At 45.7% G+C, this 12,385-nt stretch overlaps 1 protein-coding gene across 1 annotated transcript in view; it reads right to left on the reverse strand.

Moving 5' to 3' along the window:
• STYXL1 (serine/threonine/tyrosine interacting like 1) overlaps nt 1-12,385 on the reverse strand; it is a 33,911-nt gene that overhangs the window by 11,719 nt on the left and 9,807 nt on the right. Inside the window, exons 2-4 of the mRNA XM_037506860.2 lie at nt 10,610-10,713; nt 7,451-7,512; nt 3,609-3,756 (exon numbers count right to left, since the gene is read on the reverse strand). Of these exons, the coding sequence (XP_037362757.1) occupies nt 3,609-3,756; nt 7,451-7,512; nt 10,610-10,712 (313 nt within the window). The 5' untranslated portion in view covers nt 10,713. The remainder of the gene's footprint in view (nt 1-3,608; nt 3,757-7,450; nt 7,513-10,609; nt 10,714-12,385) is intronic.

The following is a 12,385-nucleotide window of genomic DNA, read 5'->3' on the forward strand; positions in this document are numbered from 1 at the left end:
ATATCTCTTTGTGGTTTTGACATCACTTTAATCTTAAGTGCTTTCACTGATCTGCAGAATCACTATCAAACACCAAATTAGATATATGTAACGGGAAGCTTGTATCACTATAGATAAGCCAAGCTACCTAGAGGCCAGGATCTGACACCTCACTTCCAGGTGTAGCAGACCGTGGACAGCCCCCCCAAAAAGGAGAAAGGGTGCCTCCCTGGTGGTGCAGGGGTTAAAGACACAGCTCTATCAACTTATCGCTAGCCACTGCAGCATGAGTTCAATCCCCGGCCAGGGAGAGGACCCACATGGCACAGAAGACCTCTCCTGTCTTGCTCGCTGCGCCCCTCAGCAGTGTATTTCAGTAGATCTGCCTGTTCTGCTCCCCACTCTGTCTCTGCTGAATCCTCTTACCCCCCTCCACCCTGCACCTCTGGCCTACATCCCAGTTCTTGTATGCACAAATAAATAAATAAATAAAAATATTTTTAAAAGGAAAAAGTCAGCATCTGACTTCTATACTCAACTTTGGTCTAGGAAGAGAAATTCAATTCTAGCAGGGGTTGCTGAGGACATAGGTGGCCTGAGATGGGTCTTACATTTGGGTGAAGAGCCTGGAACTCAGTAGTCAGGTCAGAGAGATCTGGCAGCTAGTGAGAGAAGAGCCAAAGACCACCCCAAATGGCTTGGTTTGGGAGCCAGAGAGTTCAGCTTGGATCTCATGGGGCTGCTGGCTCCCTTCTGAGCAAGAGACTAAATGATGACTGCTGGGTCAGAGGCCCCAGGGAGTTGGGGAGGGTGTCCCAGGCCACATTGCTGCTGTTTTTTAAATCAGACAGATGCTCCCCACCAATGTTGCAAGACCCACTGGAGGGCTTATTCACACTCAGGAGCATGGGATCTGGCCTTCCTAGCTGCAGGAAGGCCAGGAGACAATTAGAAACTTCAGTGAGAAGTCCTGAGAACATCCCAAGATTCAGACAAGATGTAACAAAGGGCACACAAGTTGGCTATACCTTACCTGGAGGCCAGGAGCAAAAGACTACAGGGAAACTGACACCTGCTTCCAGGATGTGATGAAGGCTCCTCCAACACCCAGCTCTCCTTGGGGGTCCCGGGAGGCATGTGTTTAACAGTGGAAAGGAGAGAATGGTGGGAGAAACCTTCAAATGGTCTTTTACCCAAAGACTGCATTTATATGAAAGATACCATTTTATTTTTTTTTTAAGATTTTCATTTATTTATACATACAAGAGCTGGGGTACAGGCCAGAGATGTGTGGGGTGAGAGGATTCACCAGAGACAGAGTGGGAAACAGAACAGGCAGACTGACTGAAATACACTGCTGAAGGGAGCAGCAGGCGAGGCAGGAGAGGTCTGCTTCCCCATGTGGTTTCTCCCTGGCCAGCCAGGGATCGTACTGGTGCTGCAGAGGCTGCAGATCGCTTCACAGTGCAGTGCTTAACCTCTTGCGCCACCAGGGAGGCTAAAAGATACCATTGTAAAGGAGAAAAGTTGCCTTGAGTGGGCAGGGTGTTTGTGGTTTGGGTTTGGGTTTGGGTTATCTGCTATTGTTGCTTTGTGGTTCTGGTTTCCCACAGAGTGAGAATAGCAGTGAGGTCATTTTTTAGAAAGCAGAGGGGTTATCTTTACTGACAACCATTGTTAGCATTTCAGGGTCCAGTCCCCAATCCCAGGACTGCAGACTAGAGCCCAACAGGATGAGTTTTGGGAAGCTGTCTGCCTCCAGGCAAGACTGGTTTTATTAAAGATGGAAGCCTAGCACCACCCAGTGACTGCTGGTGTGAATGTCCTGACCCGAGGAACTGCACACACAGATACTAGCTTCAGTGCCACAAAAAGCAGAGCTCCCAGGCCAATGACAAAAGGTGGTCAGCCCCAAACTGGGAGCTGGATTGAGACAGTGGTGCCTTGATAAAACAGATTAGATGACTGCGTTTTAAGGCTCTGGCAAAGAGCCAGAGTGATTCATCATTGTTCTCCACCATCACTAACCAGGCCTTGGGAGGCTGTCAAAGCCAAACTCCGTGGATTTGGATCCTGACCCCTTACTTACTAGGCATGATGGTTTAAAATCATGTCTACAGATCCCTCCAAATACCTCCTTTTAGAAGGTGGTGCCTGGGCCTCCCCTGGTGGCGCAGTGGTTGAGCACTAGGCTGTGAAGCTGCCCACAGCCTCTGCAGCGCTGGTTCGATCCCCAGCTGCCAGTGAGGGTCCCACATGGCACGCAGACCTCTCCTGCCGCGCCCATTGTGGGGCGCCCAGCTGTGTCCCCTCAGCAGTGTACTTGGTCAGTCTGCCTGTTCTGCTCCCTGCTTTGGCTCTGGTGAATCCTCTCACCCTCCCACACTTCTGACTATATCCAGTGCTTGTATAAATAAATAAATAAATAAATAAATAAATAAATAAATAAATAAATAAATAAATCTTTAAAAGGTGGCGCCTACGTGCTCTGCCCCTGAGGGTAGGCTGTACGTAATAACTCGCTTCTAATGAATAAAATGTGGCCAAAGTGATTGTGCATAAGTCCCAAGGGCAGGTGGCTTTCCCTCACTCTCCTCACTCTGGGGAAAACCAGTTGCCATGTCATGAGACTGTCCAAACAAGAGAGGTCCAGATGGCAAAGAACAGGGACACCCTGCCAACAGGCAGAATGAAATGGAGGTCTCCTGGCTAGAGCCACGTACTAGCTAGGCACAGCAGAGCTGACCACTGCTGACTGTGTCATCTCAGACACAGTCCATGCCAGTCCCGTCAGGCCTTCAGATGACAGCAGCCCTGGCTGACATCATGACTACAACCTCAGGACAGACCCATTTCAGAGCCTCCCAGCTATTCTGCTCCTGAATTCTGGAGTGGACAATTCAATTCACAGTGTTTGCTGAGATATCAGGCTACCAAATTGGGGATTAATTTGCTACATAGCAATAGGTGTGGGACCTGGGGTGAGTTACTTTACCCTTTTGGGCCCCAAATTCCCCATCTATAAAATAAGGATGTAACCTTTTAGGAGACATCTCTATGGTCTCACATTTCTATATATCCTATATATAAAGCAGAGGCACTGGCTTTTCAAGGATATTTGTAGAACAGCCTTGGGAGACAGAGACAGTTTTCCCCTTCAGAACCAAGGTCAGGCAGGTTTTCTATCCATCATAAAAGGTTCAGGCCCCCTCAGCTCAGGGTTCTCCTATAATGTACATGTGCAGGTGACTTCTCAACTCTGTACCCTCCTCATGTTACCCTCTACGAACAGGGGCTTGAGAAGAACTTGGGGCAACAGTGCAGGTTCATGATGACATTCTGGCTATTCTTATTGCTCTGAGTTAACAAAGTCCTTCATCTCTGACCCAGGAGCCTCTTGTCTTCTGACAGCATCCAGGAAACTGAGTAGACTGACTCATCATCTTTGAGGGAGGGAAACATCTCAGACCCTTCCCAGTTTTCCACAGTAATACCCTTAGGAGGCTGCTCTGAAGACTACAGAGTTGACCCAGGCAGGGCCCTTGGCACGGTTCCTGGCACGTGGCAAAGTGTTCACTACTGTTCACTAACTGTTAATGATTATTCACACTGCGCTTGTCAAGACCCACCTTCTTTAATGTCGTCAGAGTCCTCGTCAACATCCTTTCCATCTTGTTTTAAGATTACCTCCAGGGATGTGGTATTGTTGTCATATACCACACAGTATTTCACACACTCCAGATCCAGAGTCTCCGGGAAAAGATACTCATTTGCCTTCTAGAGAGACCACAAGAAAGGTCTGTTGGTGGGCAGGTACAGTTGAGCAAATATTCCCCACCAGTAGAACCGTACCTATTCTCCTGACTACAATTGCAGGCACGGAAGCACTGAGAGTGGACCAGAGAGCCTGCTAAATCCTGAGGATCTTCCATTCCCACAACCTTTACTGTGAAAAGCTGACCACTGCTGACTGGACCAAAGACTGGCCAAGTGCCTGGCCAAAGAACAGCTGGTCTACTGACCGGCCACAGACTACTGTATTAGGCGCCTTGGCACGAGTGTGTTATCAGAGCAACCATGGCCAACTGAACATCTCTCGGGGGAGAGTGGTTGCCCCCATAAAGAGGACAGAAAACAGAAGGCTTAAATAAGCAGAAGCGATGGCAGGCAGATGTAATGAGACAGAGCATAAACTCTGGGAGAGCAAGAGTTTTGTTCTTTTTGTATCCCAAGCTTCTGGAACAGTGCTTGGCACGTGGCAGGTCAGACATATGGTTATATAAACAAGTAGGCAAACAAGAGTCATGAAGTCTGAAGAGTAGAGTCGGGGAGTAGTGAGTTACCATGACAGAAACACAAGGGCAGGAACTACAGATGCCTTCCTCTGAGAAGGGGCCACTCTCACAGTGCCAGAATGGCCCAGGATCCCAAAGGGTATTGTTCCAGAGCTCAGGGGAGCCTCTGGATGGTAGATGAGAGGCCAGTCTTCCCTTGTTCACAATGCTTCCTCACAGCCCCTCTACTCAGAGGGACTGGGAATGATTTATCCTTTGAACCTGGTCTGGCTGATGCAAAGGCCCCGACAGAGGACTAGGACCAGGGCACATGTACTCCACTGAAGGCAGCGAGGCAAGACCCATGGGAGTACAGGCCACGAGAGTTCTCTGGGACCCCACGGGGAGAAACCTTATTTGTCAGAAGGAATTATGGAACAGCATTCATAGGATGAGCAAGATTTAGACAGGTGATAGTGAGGAAAGAGAGGTTCTGAGTGAGGAGAAGAGCTTGCACACAGGAAAGGTGTAAATAGCACAGAGAGGCTGGAGTAGGTGGGAGAGCAGGGAAGGATGTAGATGGACATTCATTCATTAAGCAAGCCTTCATTGAGGACCTACTTTGACCTACATGATGCTAGCTTCTGGAATACAGAGATTCTGGAATACAGAGATTCAGAATGGGAAAAGGTGGCCTGGAGGATTTGGATGGCTGGAGCAGGGTGCATTTGAGAGGAGACAGCAAAATCAAATAGAAATTTGCCAGGTGGCAAGATTTGGGGGAATGTTTCAGGCAGAAGGAACAGCTTTCAGTCATTTAGTGAACAAATGGGCAGCGAGCACCTATCAGATGCCAGGGACCAGGCTGAACATCTGGGAGGCTTGTGGACAAATACATATTCAGGGGACCCCACAGACTATATTCCTAGATTCTGAGAGGCCACTGATTGTTAAGATGCACCACCAGTTATAATCAGGAGAGTTCATAAAAGGTGGGATTTATTGTCTTGTAACACCATTTCAGGCAAAAGCAATGTGATTCCTAAAAAACCTGAACCCAGGCTCTACAACCCAGATCTTCATCTCAGGTGCTCCTCTCTGCCTTTCCCTGACTTCTCATTCTCCTGAGGTCTGAGTCATGGTTACCACCACTGCCAGGCTCCCATCCTCCAACTCTACCTCCAGAATAGAAAGAGCTGCCTTCTCTAATTCCACTTCTGACTTACTCAGTTTTCATCCTAGGCCCACGGCCAATCACTGTGACCAGTGACTGGACCCTGCTTTAGAGAGCACCATCAGAGCCCCATGATTTAAGCAGGGAGAGGAGGAGTTTCCCTCAAAAAAAAAAAAAAATGACAGGCGTACTGGACAGAAAAACAATAGATATCCACCACTCATTGGTGGGAGGAAAAGATATGGCCACATTAAAAGTGCAGATCAATTGCAGCTGTGCTTCAACTTCAAAAAATGTTTAAATATGTGTATTTTAAAACCGAGGAAATGCAGTGATATTCAGGCATCAGGTGAGGTGAAGCATGCTGGAGATAAGGCCACGTAGTGATGTGGAATCAGAAGGCCATGAATGCCAAGTTGGGGGACTTTGAGCCCTGCTGAGGCTAGGATTGCCTGAAGGCCTGCAATCTGCTGGCAAACAAGAATGGAGGGAATGGAGGGGATAGGTGTGACCCTGGCTGAGGGGTTCCCAGGGACTGAGGCAGAGAAAATGTCTCTATCCAGAGCTGGGGTGCTGCCAGAATCAAAGAAATATGCAGAGTTGGGTGACAGTTAGAAACTAAGGGCCACATATCATGAAGGTCAGAGTGACTATCTCTGAATAGGTTACAAGAAGCAGAGAAAAGCCTAAAATTGAAATTAAGAGCTAAAATATAGAATCAGAAAATTGAAATTCAGAGGAGAAAAAAAGTTTTTGATGCTGGATTGGGTGAGGAAAGCAGGATGTCAGGCAGCAAGCTTATTCTGGAAAGAACTCTTGAACCAGGGCTTGTGGTCCCTGAAGATGTGTGTGCAGGGGAGGGCCAGAGATCTAACAGCACAGTAGGAAGGGAGTTGGGGGGGGGTGGGGAGGCTGACACGACAGCTAATTGCTGAAGCTGGGAGCCTGGGTGACATCTCAGAGCAAGAAGGTGTACTTATAGATATGAAGGAGACCAAGGACATAGGGACACATCAATGGTTTCCTCTAGGCAGCAGGAGGAGAAAATGAAGCTGAACCAAAGAGAGAGAGAAGCAAGAGAGAACCTGGAAAGCCAAGGGTGGAGCGTGTGCTGAGGACTGTCAAGAGCAGAGACAGACCTGAATAAAGACCTGCCAGTTACCTGAAAGAAAAGACACACTGTTGTGGGGAATGAGCCTACACTGCAGTGGTGGGGACATGGTGACCACCTGCAGAGCTCTGTCTTCTTAAAAAGTTGGAATGGGGGGGCCTCTCCGGTGGTGCAGCGGTTGAGCGCTGGGTTGTGAAACTGCCCGCAGCCTCTGCAGCGCCGGTTCGATCCCCGGCTGCTCTCCAGCCACCGGAGGAGGGTCCCACATGGCACGCAGACCTCTCCTGCCGCCCGCTGCTCCCCTCAGCAGTGTACTTCAGTCCTTCTGCCTGCTCTGCTCCCCGCTCTGGCTCTGGTGAATTCTCTCACCCTCCCGCGCTTCTGACTGTACCCAGTGCTTGTATAAATAAATTAAATAAATAAATAAATCTTTAAAAAAAAAAAAAAGTTGGATTGGGGAAAGGAAGGTGGGAAGGAGAAGGCTAGGCAGAAAAGGGAGGGGCTTCCACCTCTGGGTTACAGTAACTATCTCTATGGCTTATCATCTTTTCTCTGGGTAGAACAGAAGCTTAAGGAGTGCAGGGACAATAAACCCAACGCATCTTGTATTCTGTTGTAGGTCCAGGGTCTGGAACAATACCTGGAATATCAGTCAAGGAATTAAAGCAATATTTACTTGAGACACTGTTGATTAAGGTGGTATGGGGGCGGGGGGGGAGGTCGGTATTAGGGATAATTTAGGAAGTGGGGGTGAAGTACAGGAAACCCCTGGGGGATGTCCAGGGATGGTCCTGCCCCTGCTGCCGACAGTATCCAATAATAGGTGCCAGCTCCTAGATCTAGAATATAATCCCCACTCTTTAGACCCTCCTGTGTAGCCAGCATGCCCCAGTTCCTAACTCTGCTCCATACCTTCTTCACTCTAAGGGCTGTAATCACGTGGCTTTCATCATATTCCCACTTGGAACGCACATCTGAAAAGGAGAGTATTTAATTAGTAACTGTATTTGCAAAGAGCTCATGTTCAAACTACTTCCAGCAGGTACATCACCATCCTATATCTGTTTGTCAGGTAGATGACCATTACTGTCAGTTTAAACTTCAAGGTCTGTGGTTTTACTACTCTGCCCTGCCACACATGACTCCCCCGCCCCCATACCCATACATCCTCCCAGAGGTGGTGAGACTTCGTATCTTTGATTTAGGGAGTCATTTTCTCTGAGAGCTAAACAGCAGGGAGGGGGTAAATCAGAGGCAGAGTGAGTTCATACTAAACCCCCAAGGAATTTTAGACCCAAATTCAGACTCTAGAAAGTAGGAGCTAAGGTTCTAATGTCTCAGCTAGGACAGAAGCTGGGGTGTTGGTATTTCCCAAAATTGGGAGGAGCATTGAGCAGAGATGAAGACTTATATATAAAAAGTCCTAAAACAACTTTTATTCAAAATATACAAGGAGGGGCCTCCCTGGTGGTAGAAGCCACTGCATCATGAGTTCGATCCCCGGCCAGGTAGCTGACCCACATGGCACAGCACACCTCTCCTGTCTCACCCAATGCTCCTCTCAGCAGTGTATTTCAGTCAGTCTGCCTGTTCTGCTCCCCACTCAGTCTCTGGTGAATCCTCTCACCACCCGCATCTCTGGCCTGCACCCCAGGTCTTGAATGCATAAAATAAATACATCTTTATATAAATATATATACATATATAAGTGTATACACACACACACACACAGAATTCTTAAAATTCAGCAATAAGAAGATAACCAGATTTTTTTTAATGGGAAAAAGATAGGAATAAAAACCTCATCAGATAGGAAAAGACACCTTACCAAAAACAATATCCAGATGGCCAAAAAGATATATACAGTTGTTCAACATCATATGTCATTAGGGAATTACAAATTAAGACAACAGTGAAATACCACTACATACCTATTAAAATGTCAAAAACCCAAAACTCTGACAACACCAAATGAGGAGGATATGGAGCAACAGGAACTCTGTTCATTGCAAAAGAGTGTAGCTATGTAGGAACAGTGTCTCACTGATTAGAGTCCATCCCTAGGAACAGTGTCTCATTGAGTCCGTCCCTACCACTAACTCTTATCTGCCATTGTTTATCCTTGACACCACTTAGCAACAAAAATTAAACTACAGAATAGATACATTCAACAACATGAATGAATTTTAATATAATCTTGTGCAAAAGAAGTCAGAAAAGTGGTCTGTATGATTGAAAAACAAATGAAAGTAAGCATGGTATTGTGAGCTATAAGACACAAAGCCAACACGTAAGTTCAGTGGCAGCTCTACACACTAGCAAATATCTTCTGAAAAGGAAATTGAAAACCAATTTAAATGGCATCAAAGAGAATAAATAATGCTTAGGAATTAACTAAACCAAGGATTTGAAAGACTTATATAATGAAAACTAAAAAATGTTCCTGAAAAGACAAATAAATGGAACATTACCTGTTCATGGACTAGGAAACTTAATATTGTTACGATGTCAATACTACCCAAAACATTCGACAGATTCCATGAAATCTATCAAAATTTAGATGACATTTTTTGAAGAAATAAAAACATCCTAAAATTCATGTGAAATCTCAAGAACAACTCTGAAAAAAAAAAACAAACAACTAAGTTGAAGGACTCCCAGCTCCTGACTTCAAAACTTACTACACAGCTCTAGTAATCAAAATAGTGTGGTACTAGCATAAAGACAAACAGACCAATGTGATAGAATAGAAATCCCAGAAATAAACCCTGACATAATGGTCAAGTGATTTGACAATGGTGCTAAAGCCATTCAATGGGAGAAAGGACAGGCTTTTCAACTAATTTAATACCACCGAACTGTGCACTTCAAAATAGTTAAGATAGTAAATGTGTGTATTTCATGACAATTTTCAAATGTGAGGACAGTCATAATACAAGTTTATAACCAATCCAATTGTTAAAGGCTAACAAAACCAGAAAGTACCTTTCTTACACTGCTGATGAGAGAGCAATTGATACAACGTCTTTGGGGGCAATTTGACAATAATATAGAGAAGCTGAATCTGTAATTAGGCAATTAAATTTCTAGGAATATATCCTGAAGAAACTCTCACACATGAATAAGGAAAGACGCACAATCTTGTTTGCTGCAGCACTGTTCATAATACCACCACAACACAAGTGTAGTGCACCACACTACAATCAATGAGAAATGGATACACATTTCAACCAGCAGTTAAGACAAATACACTAGATCTTCCAGATGATAGGGCAAATCTCAAAAATACAATGCAAAGCAAAAAAGCTACTCGCAAAGGGCCTCCCTGGTGGCGCAGGCGGTTGAGCACCGCACTGTGAAGCTGTTTGCAGCCTCTGCAACGCGGGTTCAATCCCAGCCAGCGGGGCGGAATCCCACACGGCGTGGATGTGGCAGACCTCTCCTGTCTCACCTGCTGCTCCCCTCAGCAGTGTATTTCATCAGTCTGCCTGTTCTGTTTCCTGCTCTGTCTCTGGTGAATCCTCTCACCCTTCCATGCATCTGGCCTGTAGCCCAGTTCTTGTATAAATAAATCTTTAAAAAAAATTTTTTTAAAAAGCTACTGGCAGAATGATTGTACATTATGGTACTATTTGTGTAAATGTTTAAACCATGTATTATTTTAGGATGCCTGCAAATATAGTAGAAGTGTAGCAGTCATTTTTGGGGAAGCAAGGAATAGAATCAGGATGGGGAACAAAAAACAGGTAGTACATCTTCTGGGGTAACATTTTATTTATTATGTTAAATCTGAGTGGTAGAGACACTGTTGTTTATTAGTGTTACTACATGTTTGTTAGATGTTTAAAATATTTCTTGAAAACGGTAACAAGAGGACTTAGAACTGGAGTCCTCCAGGAAGTACTCTTCTAGATGAGATCTGGGATAATTTCCAAGTCATGTTAAAGTTAGTAGCCGTGTTTTGAACTATGCCTAAGGAGTCTAACAGTTTTCTAAACTCATTTAGTTCTCCTAGCCTCAAAAGTTTGTCTGAAGGACACTGTTCACTTACCCAATTGTTTATATACTTACCCAATAAACAGAGATAGTTGGGTTCAGTTAATCTGGATAGTTTTGTGACCTGATTCAAGATGTTGTAAAGCTCAGTTGGCTCACACAAAACCAAACCAGGCATCCTATGGGGAAAAATCAACAGTGCACAAGCTTAGAACATCTCTTTCTGATTTCTATAAATAGGCACAAAGTAAGATATTGATTTAAACTCTTTAATACCTTCAAGGAAAGACAAAGTCATATAAGTGAGCAGGAAAGCTTCAAAAACATATAGTGAGATGTGCATAGAGAATAAAACATTGAGCACAACATAACTGAGTCATATTAGAACCAAGCAGGCTGTGAAATAGCCACCAATTCATTTGCAAATAATTACTGTGCACTGAGGAGATGCCAGGTAGTGGAAATAATTGTGGTAAATAAGACCCACCTCACAAAGGTTACAATCCAACAGACATTGGACAAAAACATACAAGTAGGAAAAGGACAATAAGAGAGTCAGCATCCAAATGTCAGAGAAGCTAAAAACAGAAGGCCTCACCAAGTTGGGGGGACAGAGAAGGGATCCCTGAGATGAGTTAAGCTGAGACAGGAAGTTAGGCAAATAGCTTAGACAGGTGGAGAAGGGAGGAAAAATGAAGGTAACATTTCTTGGAGCAGGAGGGAGCCCAGGGTAGTTCAAAGGACTACTGCTCGGCCACCGCTCAGTGAGAATAAGTGAAGACCCTGGGGAGGCTGCCCAAGTCCCCTCATGGGGGCTTTGTAGGCTTGTGTTAAGGATCACGAAAGCCAGCTTTGGGTGGAGAATCTCTAACGTGCACTGACAGAAAGTGCACTCTAACTGCCCAGCCAGCCTGGGCTCTGGCTTCTGACTACAGGCCTGCACTTGGCACTGTTTCCTGGCCACAACCATCTCCAGTGCCCTGGGGACACAGTGGGTAAGTGCTGGGCCTATGCTGCAGCTTCCTGCTGGGTAGCCAGCAGGCCTCTGAAGGATAGCAGGGATCAGACAGGGGAGAAGTTGAGTCCAGGGGTAATCATGCTCAAAACAGTTCAGGCCCACTTCAGAGATCCTTCTCACTTCCTCAAGGACTTAGCTTCTCACCTCCCCAACATCACCATCAATTTCAAGCTCCGCATGGAAGAGTCCTATCCACACGCACCCTCTGAACCTGCCTTTGTTCCCCTCTACAGCAAGACTTCTCAAAAAGGTGGTGTCCACTCATTGTCTCCCCTTCAATAATGTGGACTCAAGTCAGAGCTGCCTAGGTCTGAACTCTAGCTCTGCCACTTACTCCCGGTTGCCTAATCTCAGGGAGTAATTAGCCTCTCTGTGCCTCAGCAATTTTCTCCCGTCCAAGTACTAACCAGGCCCGACCCTGCTTAGCTTCCGAGATCAGACGAGATAGGGCGCGTTCAGGGTGGTATGGCCGTAGACAATTTTCTGCCTCTGTAAAAGGAGGTGATAACAGTATTGCCACTCCTATAAAATGAGGATAAGAGTACCTACCTATTGTGTGTGGATTAATGAAATTACACAAGTAAAACATTCTGAGCAGGGAGGAAATGGTCAGTATTGGCTTTGATACAACCTTTCCTCTGGGACCTTCAAACCCCAACAAATCACAGAAACCCCAACAAATCAAATCAAAGCCATCAATAGTACCCATTTTGCCTATCTCATTAGTCCTGTCTCTGTTCAAATGATGGGGCCTCTTAGCATTTAATACAATGGAGGACTCCTCCTTCTCTCCTTCTTCCTCCATGTCTCAGCTTCTGCTGGCCTCCAGGACA

Source organism: Talpa occidentalis, unplaced genomic scaffold (genome assembly GCF_014898055.3).
Source record: "Talpa occidentalis isolate TD23 unplaced genomic scaffold, MPIMG_talOcc4v2.1 talOcc4.12, whole genome shotgun sequence".
NCBI classification, from domain to species: Eukaryota; Metazoa; Chordata; class Mammalia; order Eulipotyphla; family Talpidae; genus Talpa; species Talpa occidentalis.